The sequence below is a fragment of the Dendrobium catenatum genome, unplaced genomic scaffold (assembly GCF_001605985.2).
Source record: "Dendrobium catenatum unplaced genomic scaffold, ASM160598v2 fragScaff_scaffold_1483, whole genome shotgun sequence".
Lineage (NCBI taxonomy): Eukaryota > Viridiplantae > Streptophyta > Magnoliopsida > Asparagales > Orchidaceae > Dendrobium > Dendrobium catenatum.
Window position 1 is genome coordinate 934,142 of NW_021319945.1, and position 15,738 is coordinate 949,879.

At 37.1% G+C, this 15,738-nt stretch overlaps 1 protein-coding gene across 5 annotated transcripts; it reads left to right on the forward strand.

Annotated features, from left to right (window-relative positions):
- The first annotated feature begins 10,589 nt into the window (after nucleotides 1-10,589).
- On the forward strand, nucleotides 10,590-15,526 carry LOC110115454 (uncharacterized protein At1g01500-like). Of its 5 annotated transcripts, none has more exons than XM_020848691.2 (3): nucleotides 10,590-10,723; nucleotides 11,647-12,420; nucleotides 14,796-15,526. In XM_020848691.2, exons 2-3 carry the CDS (start codon nucleotides 11,740-11,742, stop codon nucleotides 15,027-15,029), a joined length of 915 nt encoding a protein of 304 aa, XP_020704350.1. In that variant the 5' UTR covers nucleotides 10,590-10,723; nucleotides 11,647-11,739; the 3' UTR covers nucleotides 15,030-15,526. The 5 variants fall into 5 exon arrangements, with proteins under 5 accessions (XP_020704350.1, XP_020704353.1, XP_020704351.1 ...); XM_020848694.2 differs by having other exon boundaries at nucleotides 10,591-10,711; XM_020848692.2 differs by lacking the exon at nucleotides 10,590-10,723 and adding an exon at nucleotides 10,730-10,915.
- The last annotated feature ends 212 nt before the right edge of the window (nucleotides 15,527-15,738 follow it).

Consider the following 15,738-nt stretch of genomic DNA (forward strand, 5'->3'; position numbering starts at 1 on the left):
AACTGTGAACTTCAGTTAGGAGAGTCCGTAGGTGCTGTTTTTGTGCTGTCTCCACTCCAGAGCCTACCTAAGGTGCTTAGAAAGCGACGGTCTTTTTTATTAGTTGGCTGTCCAGTTTTTCCCACTGCTGTTGGTATCCTTTTAGTGAGCAAACCTGTGTGTTTAGCTGCTGTCCTGGACTTAGAAACCCTCCTTAGTGTTCCCTAACAACCCACCATGGATCCTACCCATATGCAAACCACTTTAGACATGATTATGGGCCAATTAGGAACACTTACACAACAAATGAAGGATACCCAAACGAGTGTAGCTGAACTTAGACGTCATACGGGAGAAAGACTAGACAATATTGAAATAACGGGACACCCGGCTATCTACACACCTTCTAGACCTCACTCACCATATGGCGAAGATACCCGAACTGAATACGGACCTCCTAGGGACTACTACCGACCCAACCACCGGCCCCACCCAGAACTGGTAGGACGTGAAGCACCTTGGAGGGACAACGATACCCAACTCTTTAAGAGCATTAAGATAGATGCCCCGACTTTTGACGGAACGTTAGAACCCCAAGTTTTCCTTGATTGGATTAAAGGGATGGACAGTTACTTCAAATGGTATAACATTTCTGAAGAGAAGAAAGTCAGATTTGCTGAGATGAAGTTGACTGGTAGAGCCAACCAGTACTAGACGAACATAGAACACATGAGGGAGACTCGAGGAGAATACCCTATCACTGACTGGGGGATCATGAAACAAGAATTGAAGAGAAAATATCTCCCTCCCTCATACTACCCTAGATTGCTAGATCGTTGGAATATGTTAACTCAAGGAAGTAAGACTGTTAAGGAATATATCTCAACCTTTGATGACTTCTTGATTCGCTGTAACGGGGAAGAGACCACCACTCCTACACAGCTCCTGTCAATGTTCAGAGCTGGATTGAGGAAAGATCTTAGAAATGAACTCTTTGCTAGAGGCGTGACTACATATGAAGCTGCATGTAGTCTTGTACTAGATTTGGAAGAGTCTAGGAGCCACACACTAGGACTCAAGACTCTAGACCCAATCCTTTCAAGCCTTCCTCTAGCCAACCCTACAACAAGCCCACTGGACCCTCTAGTAGTCGACCTTCTCCTAATCAAACCCAACCTCGAATAGACTACAAAGGAAAAACACCTGAACGGGAGACACCCAAAACCACTACCGGCACTAAGTACTTTAGATGCCATGGGTACGGACACATTGCTTCTCAGTGCTCCAGCCTGTTTAAGGTTACAATAATTGAAGAAGTGACGGAGGAAGTGGATGAACCTGAAACCGACTTGGTCCACCATATGGACGACGATGAGGAATTTTTCGACGAAGAGGATACTGCTGTTGTTCATTGTCTCCAGAAGATGAACCGCTTGGATCTACAAGTTGTTAGGTGTGCTTTTTCCAACCTAAACCTAGCGATGACTGGCGAAGAACTTCAATCTTCTACACTTTCACAAAAATAGGAGACAAGAATTGTAAGGTCATAATTGACAGTGGAAGTTGTATTAATGCTATGTCTTCTGCTATGATCTCAAAACTTCAGTTAAGGACCACACCCCATCCAAATCCCTACAAAGTCGCCTGGATCAACTCAACCACTTTAGAGGTGAAAGAAAGGAGCCTCGTTCCTATTGAGTTCATTGGATACAAGGAGAAAATCTGGTGCGATGTTTTAACAATGGACGTGGGTCAAATAATCCTTGGCCGCCCTTGATTGTTCGACAACGATGTACACATTTATGGCCGATCAAACACCTGTGTGTTTGAACACGAGGGCAAGAAGATTAAACTCTTATCCACTCAACCTAAGACTACCAAGGAAGAAGTTAAACCCAACTCCCTGAAACCCAACACGGGCCTGAACTTATTAACAGCTAAAGACTTAGGTACGGAAATAGAATCAGGAGCCCCTCTGTACGCGTTAGTAGCCCGGGAAGTCAGTATTGATCAAGAAGAACCTATCCCTGAGGAAGTTAAACCACTTCTGAAAACTTTTTCTGATATCTTCCCTGAAGATCTGCCCCACCAACTACCACCTCTAAGGGATATTCAACACGCTATTGACTTAGTACCTGGAGCCTCTTTGCCAAATCTTCCCCACTACCGAATGAACCCTACTGAACATGAGGAACTCAAAAAGCAAGTGAATGAATTACTAAAACGGGGTTTCATTAAGGAGAGTCTTAGCCCGTGTGCGGTTCCTGCCCTTCTTACCCCTAAGAAGGATGGATCATGGAGAATGTGCATTGATAGCCGTGCTATCAACAAAATCACTGTCAAGTACTGCTTCCCATCACCTAGTTAGATGACATGTTGGACATGATGACCGGAGCCACGCTATTTTCTAAGATCGATCTTAAGAGTGGCTATCACCAAATTAGAATCCGCCCCGGGGATGAATGGAAGACGGCGTTCAAAACCAAAGATGGGTTATACGAGTTGACTGTAATGCCTTTTGGATTAAGCAACGCCCCGAGTACTTTTATGAGAGTAATGACTCAGATCCTTAGGCCTTTCCTTGGAAAGTTTGTTGTAGTATACTTTGATGATATCCTAATTTACAGTCATTCGGTGGAACAACATTTGAATCATCTGAGACAAGTTTGTGAGATTTTGAAACGAGAGCAGATGTATGTTAATCCTAAGAAGTGCACTTTCCTCACAAATAAGTAACCTTCCTTGGATTTATCATCTCTTCCCAAGGCATATCTGCTGATCCCGAAAAGGTGCGAGCTATAAATGAGTGGCCAGAACCCAAAAATATTAGAGATGTTAGAAGCTTTCATGGATTGGCCACATTTTATAGGAGGTTTATTCGGAATTTTAGCACCATTGTCACCAATAACGGACTGCCTTAAGAAAGGAGAGTTTCTTTGGACCATAGCTGCAACTAGGGCTTTTGAGGAGATTAAGAAGCGAATGATGGAAGCCCCTGTGATGAGATTACCTGATTTTTCCAAAGTTTTTGAGGTGACTTGTGATGCGTCTGGAATTGGTATAGGTGGAGTCCTTTCCCAAGAGGGACACCCGGTCACTTACTTTAGCGAGAAACTAAATGACATTTGACAACGGTATTCCACCTACGACAAGGAATTTTACGCCATCATTCAATCCCTTAGGTATTGGCGACACTACCTTCTGCCTCAAGAATTTGTTATCTTTTCGGATCATGAGGCCTTACGATACATCAATTCCCAAAAGAAGCTAAATGCTCGGCACGGCCATTGGGTTGAATTCCTGCAAGAGTACACGTATACCATTAGACATAAAGCAGGATCTGAAAATAAGGCTGCTGATGCCTTAAGCTGTCGAATGATGATTACTAGGGAGTTGACTACTGAAATAATAGGTTTCGAACGACTCAAAGAAGACTACCCTGAATGCCCCGATTTTAGAGAAACCTATTCTGCGCTTACCACTGGTGATGAACGAATTGTTGGGGAGTTTGTGTTGGAAGATGGATATTTATTTAAATCACAAAAACTATGTATTCCCAAAACGTCTCTACGAGAATTCCTTGTTTGGGAATTACATGCAGGAGGGTTAGCAGGTCACTTTGGACAAGCCAAAACCATAGCTGGTTTAGAAAATCGATTCTTTTGGCCTAGTTTAAAGCGTGACTTTAGTAAACTTCTTAGGAGATGCCACACCTGCCAACTCGCTAAGCAGCGCAAACAGAATACGGGGCTCTACACCCCTCTACACGTACCCAATTGTCCATGGCAGGATGTGAGTATGGATTTTGTTCTTGGTTTACCAAAGACTTTAAGAAAGCATGATTCGATTTGCGTAGTCGTTGATCGTTTTTCTAAGATGGCCCATTTCCTCCCTTGCACTAAAACTTTTGACGCCTCCCGTATTGCTAAACTCTATTTTGATGAGGTTGTTAGACTACATGGATTACCCAAGACCATCGTTTCTGATAGGGATGTCAAGTTTACTAGCTACTTTTGGAAAATCCTATGGCACAAAATGGGCACTAAACTCCAATTTTCCACAGCCTTCCACCCCCAAACCGACTTGTTTTCTTCCCGCCTTGCCTCAATGTTGAATGGCGGATCCGGAGCTTGAGTGGGGATTAGTCTTCCACGCCGACGGGAGCATTGATATCCCACGTTCTCCTTGCTTTGACGTAGGATTTGAAGACGACGCCACAATCGAAGAGTACTTGGAGCGAGTCGTCCCGATTCTCGCAAGTATCTTCGACCGACAGTTTCGTGATTCCACTTGGACGATCATCGGACGCCATCCACCATCACCTTCTCCGGCGACTACCTCTCCGGTAACGAAGTCTTTCGTCTCTTTTTCCGTAGTGGTGCTCTCCATCTTCGCGTGGCTCTTTCTTCTCCGCTAAAGCCCAAGAGTGAACGAGTGAGAGGTTGCTCAAGGTGAAATTCTTCCTTATTAATTGTGGGATTATTGTTATTAGCAATTAAGTATATCTTTTATTTTTGGATTGTTATGAATTGTTGGGTTATCTCAAAGCAACTCTTCGCCTAAGCGAGTTAATTACCTAGAATAATTTATTCCTCTATTTTGTTGGTAATAAATTTGTATCGGCAAGTTTTAATTAATTCTTGTTTTAATTTCCGCACGCAATTCCTCCGTGGTCTCACATCACTATATCCTTAGAGATAGGATACGAAATGAGCATATACGTGAAAAGGTTGGAATTGCTCCAGTGGAAGATAAGATTAGAGAGAGTCACCTTAGATGGTTTGTTTACATTAATGGGAGGCCTTCCGATGACCCGGTTAGGAAAGTTGAGGTATTAGATTTGACTTATGTTAAAAAAGGTAGAGGTAGACGTAAAAAGACTTTGTTAGAAAATATTAGAAATGATATTTCTTTATTAGATTTGAATGAGAATTTGACTTTTAATATGACACAATGGCGAAAAAGGATTCGTGTAGCCGACCCCACGTAGTGGGACAAAGGCTTGATGATGTTATTGTTGTTGTTGTTGTTGTAGAGCGAGTTTAATCACAAATTCATGTAGACACACACATCATATATGAATGTTATATTTTTGACAGAATAAAGTTACTGAGCAGATTACATTGGTTTATCTACCTGAGAAGTTAGAAAACAATATCTTTCATGCTAAAAGTATATCTGAATGATTATTTGCTACATGAATTTCTTATTTTCCCAAATTGCAGCTATATGTGACTGCCAGTATCTTCTCATGATTATAAAATAGCTAAAATTTGATTGATAGGATGATTTTTTAATAGTTTATGGGAGTTCTGTTCTGAGATTTGTTCATGCACTTCTTAGATTATGTATTATCTGAATGATTATTTTGAATGACACATCCTTTTTATTGGAATAGCTAATACTATGTCAAGTTTTTAGTATTTATTAATCTGCATTCTTTGTAAACTACTCTTTGATATTATTTTTATGTCGGTTTGTTTCAGTTTCTAAAGTTCTATCTTCTGCAGATTTAGAAACATTACTCTCAGTAATTTAATTGCTATAATGATCATAAACTTCACTTGAAACTTACGTGATGAATATTGTGGAGTGTTGGGATGCGGAAAATATAGAGGGATAAATATGCTCGTTCATGGAGATAGATTGAAGTGTAATGAAGGGTGTTGTTGTGTGTGACTCTTGATCAGCTTGCTTTTCCTTCAAATACTCTGACCGCTGTATCTTTGTTACGCAGAGGTATCTCCATTTCTTTCTATGGAACTTGGGCAATCAGAAGCATGGTTTTCTATGCAGTTGCTTCACAGTTAAGTATACCCATATTATTTCTTCTTGCAAATGTTCTCAAATGGGCTGTTTGGTAAGAGAAAGATTGAACTAAAATTGACTTTAGTACAACAACAACAACAACATCAAGCCTTTGTCAAACTATGTGGGGTCGGCTACATGAATCATTTTTCTCCATTGTGTCATGTTAAAAGTCAAATTCTCGTTTAAATCTAATAAAAAAAGATCGTTTCTAATATTTTCTAACCAAGTTTTTTTAGGCCTACCTCTACCTTTTTAAATATAAGTTGAATATAATACCTCTACTTTTCTAACATGGTCATCGGAAGACCGTCGTTTTATGTGACCAAACCATTTAAGGCGACTCTCTCTAATCTTATCTTCCACTGGAGCTACTACAACCTTTTCATGTGTATTTGCTCATTTCGTATCCTATCTCTAAGGGTAAATCCACTCATCCACTTGAGTATCCTCATCTCTGCAACACTTAACTTAGTATTTGCTTCTTTACAACACTTAACTTTAGTGATTCATATAAATTCAAATTTGATGTATTTGAAGTGTTAAATTATGAGATTTTTTTATCAAGATCTTTTATTTGAATTAAATCCTAAACAAAACAACCCCTACAGAGTTTGAGGATATATGATTTAAAGATGTAGCAAATCATCTTACTTGCATCCAAATAAATTTTATGATGCAACATAGACAAAAGATATTAACAACCACATAATTTTTTTTTATTTACAAGAATTTCCTCATGTAATAAGTTATTATATAATCTCCTTTGACAATTTCTGGTTGATGATCCCAATGAAAATTTGGGAAATCTCTAAAATCCCGTTGAATCTAACGATTGGAGGACTTTTGCACACCTCATTGAACCATGTATTGATCCAAACTATCACTAATTCTAAAAGAAGCAAAACCATGAAGCTGCAGTCCTTCACAAACAGCTCTGTACTATAGAATTCTGAAGGCTTGGTTTGTTTTAGATTGTTTCCTTACCTAAAGGAAAATATATCTGTTCTTTTAAAGCCCTCTTCATGTACTCTTTCTAATCTGTTTAGCTGATTCTTTAAAGCTTCTGACCTTGCATAGAGTCTTATTTTCAATTGAAAGCAATTGTTTTCTAATGCTTCCAGTTGGAGAAATACTATAAACCAATTCTCTTAGTGATTTCAACAGGGAAAAAAGCATCTTCATTCATCTGTTTCTTAATAATCATGCCATTTTGCCTTTCAATCATTCAATTTAAACAATGTTATCACTGTTTATCTTACTTGTTTCTTCAATTGTTAAAAACCTCAGGATCATTTATGACTGTGAAATGTTCTTAGGTTTCTTTTGGTTCTATTTCTTATAAAAAAGCATCATGTGAGCTACAGTAGCTGAAGAGTTGGGTCAAATGGTCCATCGCCTATTGACTAACCTTAATAATAATTATTATTTCATTTTAGTAGTTAATCTGAGACATAAACAAGTGCCATTTGTCTAAATAGAGATAAAACAAACATTTTGGATAAAATATATTAATTAGAAAAATCACAGCCGTTAGTTTTTCCCAGGCAATCAACCTATCTCTCTCTTCTTTTACCATTTCACCCCCACAACACATAAAAATTACATTTTTCCTCACTAATACTAGAGATTAATTAATGATATAATTTTCCCACTGTCCTAAATTCACAATTTCTCAGCACACACAAAAAAAAACTTGAGCATGGATTAAAAAGTAGTGAAGAAGAGCAAGGAGCTACGCCGTACTTAGATACTCTTCTGAGGTCTTTGGCTTTTCCTTCTGGTTCTTCTTTTGCTGCTTCCTGGACTTCTGTCCCATTCGTCTGCCGCCCCTTTCCCTTCTTCTCTTTCTTCTTCTTCTTCGTCGTCGTCGTCGTCGTCGGTCTTCAATTTCTTCTTTTTCTCCTCTTCTTCATCTTCAGATTCCTTTCTGTCTTCTTCTTCCTTAATCTTCTCATCTACAAGCGGAAGCTTCCTTGGTCGGCCTCGCTTTCTCGGTGCCTGCTGTGAATCAAACTGCGTCTGCTCTTTGCCAATAAACAAAGTCGATCGCTTCCTCTGCTTCTTCTTCACCATCTCCGATCAAAAACTAATCTTTCAATCGTAAAAATTGAAAAAAATCCGATTTCTTTCCAGAGGAGGGAAGCTTAAAAAGAAAAGAAAAGAAAAAAAGAGGAAGCTTTTGGTCGGGGGAGAGGAGCTAAGGGGATGGAGACAAATGGATTAAGGACTTATAAAGCAGCAGAATCTACGGAGAGTTTCTTCGTCTTCTTCTTCTCTTCTCTCTTTTTTCTAAATAAAGAAGGGAAGGTTTGTTTACTAGTTTCCTTAGCTCCGACGACTTCTCCACCAAGCCTGTGGCCCCCGGGACTTAAGAAGCAGCAGGGAAGAAGAGTATGAGAGCATGATCAATGGTGTTTGATTAAGCTTAAGCGTTAGTCAAAATTAGATAATTGCATTATAGTTCATTTTGACTAGTCGCTATCCTTGTGTTCTTTTAGTTCCCCCCTTTAGTTTTTAGCTTCTATTTTCATTGATAAATTAATTTGTAATTCTTCATTACTATTTAATTTCTTAGACATATTTTGAGGGGAAATTAAATGCAGGCCACAGAATATTTATCTATTTGCATACCTAATATTTAAATCGTAATATTCATTTATATAACATTTAATTTTTAAATTACATCAAAAACTTTATTAAATTAATTTTTTTAAATTAAAATATACCATTTCATACATGTCATAAAAATATTAAAATTTTGTATAAATAAATATAAATGATGTCATTTTTTATTCTCTTAAACTATTTATTGTATAATTTTATTGTTTTTTAAGGAATAATGAATAAGAAGGTGCAAATATTAAAAATAAGATTGATGCAAATTAAAGTTCAGGATTAATTAAGTAATCCTTATTCTTGAGTTATGGTGTACAAAACAAGTTAATGAATTCATTTCAGATCAGGTTGATGTGTGTTGTATTGTGTTCAGGTCAGGTTGAGTCAAATTTGGTTCATGTCGGGTTATTTTTTAAGTCATTTCAAATTACACCTTATATATCATCAAAAAATTATCTTGTTCAGGCACGAATCTTGGGACAAAATCAGGTTGAAAATTTTTTAAACTAAATTTGGGACCTTCTTATAGTCGAACTAACACCGTTTTCATCAAACTTATAGTTGAATTAAAAGTCTAGAAAATATGAACCCAACAAAACCAAATTAGACTTAAACCTAGCCCAAATGGGCCCAAAGTGCATACTCGAAGCACATTTGGAAAGTTCAAACCATAAATTGGATGGCCAAATGATTTTCAAACGTGGCATGCTTATAGTTGAATCAAGCGGCTCGACGACACGAATCCAATGAGCCCAGGATTGTAGAATCCTGATATCATTAATACATTCAAATGTGCAATAAACGGTCCACGATCCCCTCATGCCACTCTTAGAAAATTATAAATAGATTCATTATTTCTTATGGAAATAGACTCAAACAAGGAAGAGAGAGAAACTAGAGTTCTCTTGCCACCATAGTCCTCCTTGACCACTACCGGACTTCTGCCCGGTCACTGACTGACACCAGACTTCTGTCCGAACACTGACCTTCGACGGACTTCTGTTCAGCCACCAATTTAAGCAGGACTTCCTCCCGGCCACCAACTGATGCAGGATTTCTGCCCAATCACCAAACATTACTGGATTTTCGTTCAATGTCCATTCGTCACAAGATTTCAATCCAACGGTTGAACGATGACTTTTCGGTCACTTGTGATCTATTCAAACACTAGTATAATCATTTCAATTGGGCGTGTCCCTATGATTTTTTCATTTTCCAATGTTTTCCACGTAAAAAATATTGTGTTTCTGAATTCAATATTTGTGTGCTGGATATCTGTACAACATATGACGAAAATTCTAACTCTATCGCCCCGTATATTCTAGCCCGCACAAGTCCCATCATATAAAATTGATACTCCTAACCCGATTCTATTACCACTAATTTTCTAAAATGGTTGTTGCAAAAAACATGGTGCACTAAAAGATCATTATAGATATTATTTGTTGCAATCCCAACCAATTTTCCTATCTACTAAGCTTCAATTATACTAAATGGCATAAATAAGTCGAATATCCATCAAATCAAGTTAATCTTATTTAATTTTTATCGGGCTCAAACTCAACTTATTTGAAAATTATTAGACGAGCTCGTTTGGATATCTCGACCTTGACTTGAGAAATAATTAAAAAATAATTAGTTTATATTTTATTATATTATTTTAAAATTAATTTTGAAATATATTTTAATTTAAGCAAGTATTTTATAAGATAATGAACTGAGCCATACTAAGCTTGAGTTTGTATAATAACAAGTTATGGTATAAACTCAAGCTTAAACTTATGACTAAATAAGTTCAATTTGTGAGCTCATTAAATAATCAAATTTAAGCCTACTCATATTTTATTTAGAATAATTTTTTTATTTTCTTTAAAAATATATATTTTTCATATTTATATAAAAATTAATTTTAAAAAAGTAAGAATAAATGAACCCCAATATTAACGGCTTTAATTTATTTTGGATAGGTATGTACTTTTGAAAACGACGTGACCAAAATTGTTTTTCCTTCGTCTATAAATGAAATGATATATTATAAAAATATATTGTACAAAATAAATTTCTCTTAAAATAACAAACGATATTTTAAAATATTTATTTAATTTCATAATTTTAAAAATAAAATCACCTTATCTTTCAACAAGACAATGGTACTGTTCACACTGAACATTTTATGGGCTACTTAAGAAAAAAATAATTTAATTTTATAATCAGTGGATGCTCAAGCAAGGGAGAAGGACCGAATGCCGTCAGCCTCTTCGTCTTCAGATAAGGAAGAGGGCCACCGAATCCATCGTTGTTATCTGTACAATCGCGAGCTAGGACCCATCCCTTCTTCTCCCTTCCGTGAATTTTTTCTTTGTTTTTATTTTTTATTTTTATCAAGCTGTGTCGTAATCACTGCCGTCGATTTCATCGGAGTTTTGGTTGGATGATTTTTTCGTGTCGCATGGGTGTTCGATCTGTGAGATACGATTCGATTTATAGCCGTGACTGTTTGATGAGAGCGGTAGTTTCATCCGTCTCTTGTCAAGCTTTTGTTGGCTTCGATTTGGGGTTTTTTCGGGGTTTTGAGGTTTAGGGCTTATTCGTGTTGCTGGACCTCAGTTTAGAAATTTCTGTTTCACTCTATCTATTGGTAGGAATACAGCTTTTTTTGTTGTTGAGAATTTGGTCGGAAGGTCGCTTCTTTCAATCTTATTTATTTACTTCCTTACTATAATTTCTTATGATTTTCAATGGATATAGTTTCGGCTTATGCAAAATGGCAATTTCTATGGCTTCGGCTGGATTGAAGGAAATGATGGAAATGATATGAAATTCAATTCCAGTAATTTTTGGATTAAGTATGAATATGTGGCCATTGATTTGAGATTTTCAAACTTCTTTTCATTTTGTTTCGCTCAAATTCCTTCCATCCAAACATAGATTATGTCAATCAGCCATTGATGAGAAAATAGAACTTCTTGTTGGGGAGAAGGAATAGAATTTTTCAGTTTTTTGTTCTTATTTCATTCAACTTGTTTTGGGGAATCATATTTGTTTGTCTTATTTCCTGTATTCGTTCTCATAGTTCGTCTCGATTTGCTTAGTGGTGTCTTTTTGCTTATTTTTCATTCGTTTTGTATGGACTAGTTTATTGGTAGGGAAGGATCTTGTTTCCAATTTTCCTGCTTACCTGTACTTCGAATGTTGCTTTGATTCGGCTTTGACTAGAATAATGATTGCCTCACTTTACAGGTAGAGAACACCAATTGGTGTTTCTGGTTCACTCTCTACTCAGATTGCCAAGGTTGATGTGAAAGTTATTTTGAAGGGAGTTTTATTTTGATAATGGGGCAAAATTATGATCCTGTTTACAAGGAAGAGACGCCTGATTCTGGCCGGATGATCATCATGCACCCTCTTTACCTTCCCAAGTTACCACCTTGGTTAGATCTGAAGGTTTTTTACATAAGAATCTGCAACTATGAGGTTGATGAATCAACTCCGGGCCATCTTACTGTTAATCACATTCCATTACACCCTGATACTGTTCTTGAAGTGAATGGTCGGAGAAGTAGCATCTATTCAGATTGTGTCTCCTCTTATCTCAGGAGGGACAGATTTGATAAAAAATCTGAAGAAACCACTTTCGTGAGTACCGATAATATTAGGATTACTGGAAGTGTTAGATTTGAGGTGTTTGATGGAGATGATCTCTTACTTACTGGAGTCCTGGAGTTGTGTGATGATAAGAATGATGAAGGGGAATCAAAAGGGCGTCAAAAGAAATGGAGTATAAAGTGCCAGTCCTTGGTGTCAAGTGGTGTTAGCTTCTTGAAGGGAAAGCAATATAAGAGTCCTGAAATGCCTTTGCCAACAATAGAAGTTTATATTGCTGGTTGCTTCTCTGGTACTCCTATTATCCTCACTAAAACGCTTAAAGTTGGTTTGCAGAAGAGAAACCAGAAGTCAGTTCTGGACTCGATTCCTGAACATGATACGGTTGAGCTGAAGAATGATGCGTTACAGGTATCACTGCTCCCTTTGGTTTCTAGATCCATATTTTTTATAATGTAGATGACACTTGGTGAATGAATGGACTGCTTTTATTTCTGATCATTCTCCATTTTGATAGGCCAGAAGTAAGCAGAAACTATTTGTGCAGTTCTGGAAAGAAGTTTACTTTTAGTTTCCATTTTGCGAACATGTTTCCTTTCTGTTCAAGTCGATAGCCATGTTTTGATTTTATTCTTTCTACAGTTCTATGTTTGTCATATTGACTTCATTTTTTTATTATTATTATTTAAAGTGTAAATGGACTTAAATTAGTATGACATGATATTGATTGATGATAAATGTGTTAGGGTGAACCGGCCCAGCTGGCCGGCTGGCTCAGCTCTATTACAGGATGCGAACAAGCCCTGGATGTTGACCGCCCACATTGAGGGCCCCACTAGTCCAAGTAATTCAAATTGAAAAGGAGGGGACGGCTTGGGCTTGGGCTTGGAAGGGAAATTAGATTAGGAAAGTTTTTGTATTAAAGAGCAAGAGATTTTTAGGGAAGGATTATGTTTTGATTTGTTTTCAATTAGGGTTTCTTGGCGGCTTGGGCTCTAGGCTCTCTTTTCTAGAGATTTGGGAGAGACGATCCTCCTCTCGAATTGAGGATCTCTTATATCTTTGCTTCGTTCTTGTTTCACTTTGCTTTCTATAAGATTATCTATCGTTTGATTGTTCTTCCACCATATTTTCTTCGGTTTTCTCGTTGTTTTACCGATTATTGTTAGGTTTGCTTGCGAACTTAAGTATTTCCCATTAGGATTACTTGCGAACTCATGTAGTTCCTATCAAAATGTTGTACAGCTGAAATGTTTGGTTGTGGAAGGATGCATTAAGCTATCTTGAAGTAGCTTTGAGCTAATAATACCCCGCATACCTATTGATCAATCCACAATCATTGCATTATATTTGTAGATGTTTATTTTGTAAAGGTTAATCGGGCTAAACGGACTAGCCATTGACTGCTATATGCATGTGAGTGGGGTTGCAATATATGATCATATGAGGCAATAAAAGCATGGAATATTATGTAATTTCCTTTCTTGTAGAAGTAACTGGCCAGTTGAAGCTTTAAGGCTTTTTATCACCCCTTGTTATATGTTCAACTTTATCCCAACTATCCCACAAATATGGTGAGAGATATGGTTGCTAGAATTGTTGTTTGATACCTATAATTAAGATCAAAGAAGATGTCTGAGTGTGGTAATTATATGAGGATCAAACTTATGAGCTAGGAGGCACAAACATTCAACTTTGGATGCAATGTATTCTAACTAGTGTCGGATGCAAACATGCCTTGGATATGACAGGGCACATATCAATCACAAAAACATGTATGTCGTTGAGAAAAGCAAAAAAAAATCCAACATGCTTGTTTGATGCGGCTAACAAAGTGAGGAACATTATTTTTTGTAGCTTATGAACATTATTTTTTCTACATCAACCCTGCCCCAAATCCTGCATTCGGGGTTGCTTCTTGTATTGGATACAACTGCCACAAGGATTAATTTGGTGGACATTAAAGAGAATTGTGCATGGATGATTTCTTCTTTCTTAATTATTGTATTAGTTAGAAAGTTTAATTCCCGACTGATGCATACCAAAAGCATTCTTAAAATCTTCGAAACTTACTGCTCTCTTTTAATTATGATATTCCCATGGTACAAATGGAAATTTTGTGCAATGCACGAGATAGTAAGTTTTTGAGTTACTGACTGATATTTTTTTCTCTCTTTACATGAACATTTTTCTAGTCTCTTTGTAGTTAAGATACTATGTTTCTGTTAGAAAATACTTGAGAAATCCAAGTAATCCCTAACAAGAGAGATGAAAACAGCAAACGAACAAGATTCAGATGGAAAATTTCAGCAAAATAACATCTTTGCTTGAAGGAAATCAACTAAACGAAGAAACAAAATAATATACAATTGATCCTCAATTCGAGATGAGGATCTTCTCTCCCAATTCCTAGATGAAATCTAGGGCCCAAGACTCCCAAGACAAGAACTTCCAAAATCATTAACAAAACATGCATAACCCTAACCCTAAACAACTCATACTAATTAATACATTAATTTCCTAATTCAAATCTTAGTGGGGCAGCATTTGTTTGCCTCCTGTAAACAAGAGCCTGTTGGTGGGTTCAGTCATTGAAATGAAGTTAAGAGTTGTTTAATTTTTTTATAAGTCCATGTCTAATCTAACACTTTCAGATGAGTCTCCTAAGATCGGTTCTCCTAACAGTTTCAAAATGTTGTTTCCCTAATTCATACTTTCTTCTATCATCAAATGATCGTCAAAAATGACATATTAAGCAACTTTATGTGCGGACCTCTTTTTTGCAGCTATCTGATTATGAAGACTACAAGATGGACAGTGATACCAATATTGATTATAGCAGTTTATATCCCAGAGCAGAATATACTGAAGAGGAGGATGGAGACCTCTCATGGTTCAATGCTGGTGTTAGAGTTGGCGTTGGAATTAGCCTTGGCATTTGCCTTGGTGTTGGAGTTGGTGTTGGTTTGTTAATTCGCTCATACCAAGCCACCAGTAAGAACTTCAAGAGACTACTCTGATCACGGATCATCCTGGCACAAGCTGTTGTCTCCTCTGTTCTTATTTTTTTCTCTCGAAGCGATTGATTTTCACTTCGTTTGGGACGGCTTTCTCACCGCTTCTTAAAGCCGCTTTTTAGTATTAAAATTTTAATTTTTGGAACTAAAAAGTCGCTTTAAGTAGTAAGGAAGCTGTCCCAAATGAAGCCTTTGTCAGTCAGATTCCAAATGACAGCTTGGTCCTCTATCAAGAGAAGGAAATCGCTTGGGTAAAATCAAATTGCTGGCCTACTATATAAATTTCTCTTGTATAAAAGGTATATTCGCTATTGTGGAAAGGAAGATCTGCTTTCTTGGTGCTATTAAGTAGATTATTTCGTGTGTTTATGAACAAGTGTGTATTGCATGGATCTGTTTTCCCACTTTAGGCTATTTTTGAATGCTGTTGAAGTGATGAAGAAAGAAAAAGTTTTTAATAGCAAACTTGTGTGAATAAATTGCCTGTGGTTGTTAAAAAAGTTATTTTAAACTGAGACTGCAATTTCAGGTTTTGGTACCATCATCAAATTTCCATTGCGTTAATTTCAGTGCTGGCCGAAGCTTTCTTTGATATTTTCTAAAATCATAAATATTTCTGAAGTATTCTATGCGGACACCGGATGGTCTGGAGACCAACCAAAACGCATCACTTCATTTGGTACACGGTAGTACTGAGCATAGGTATCGAGCA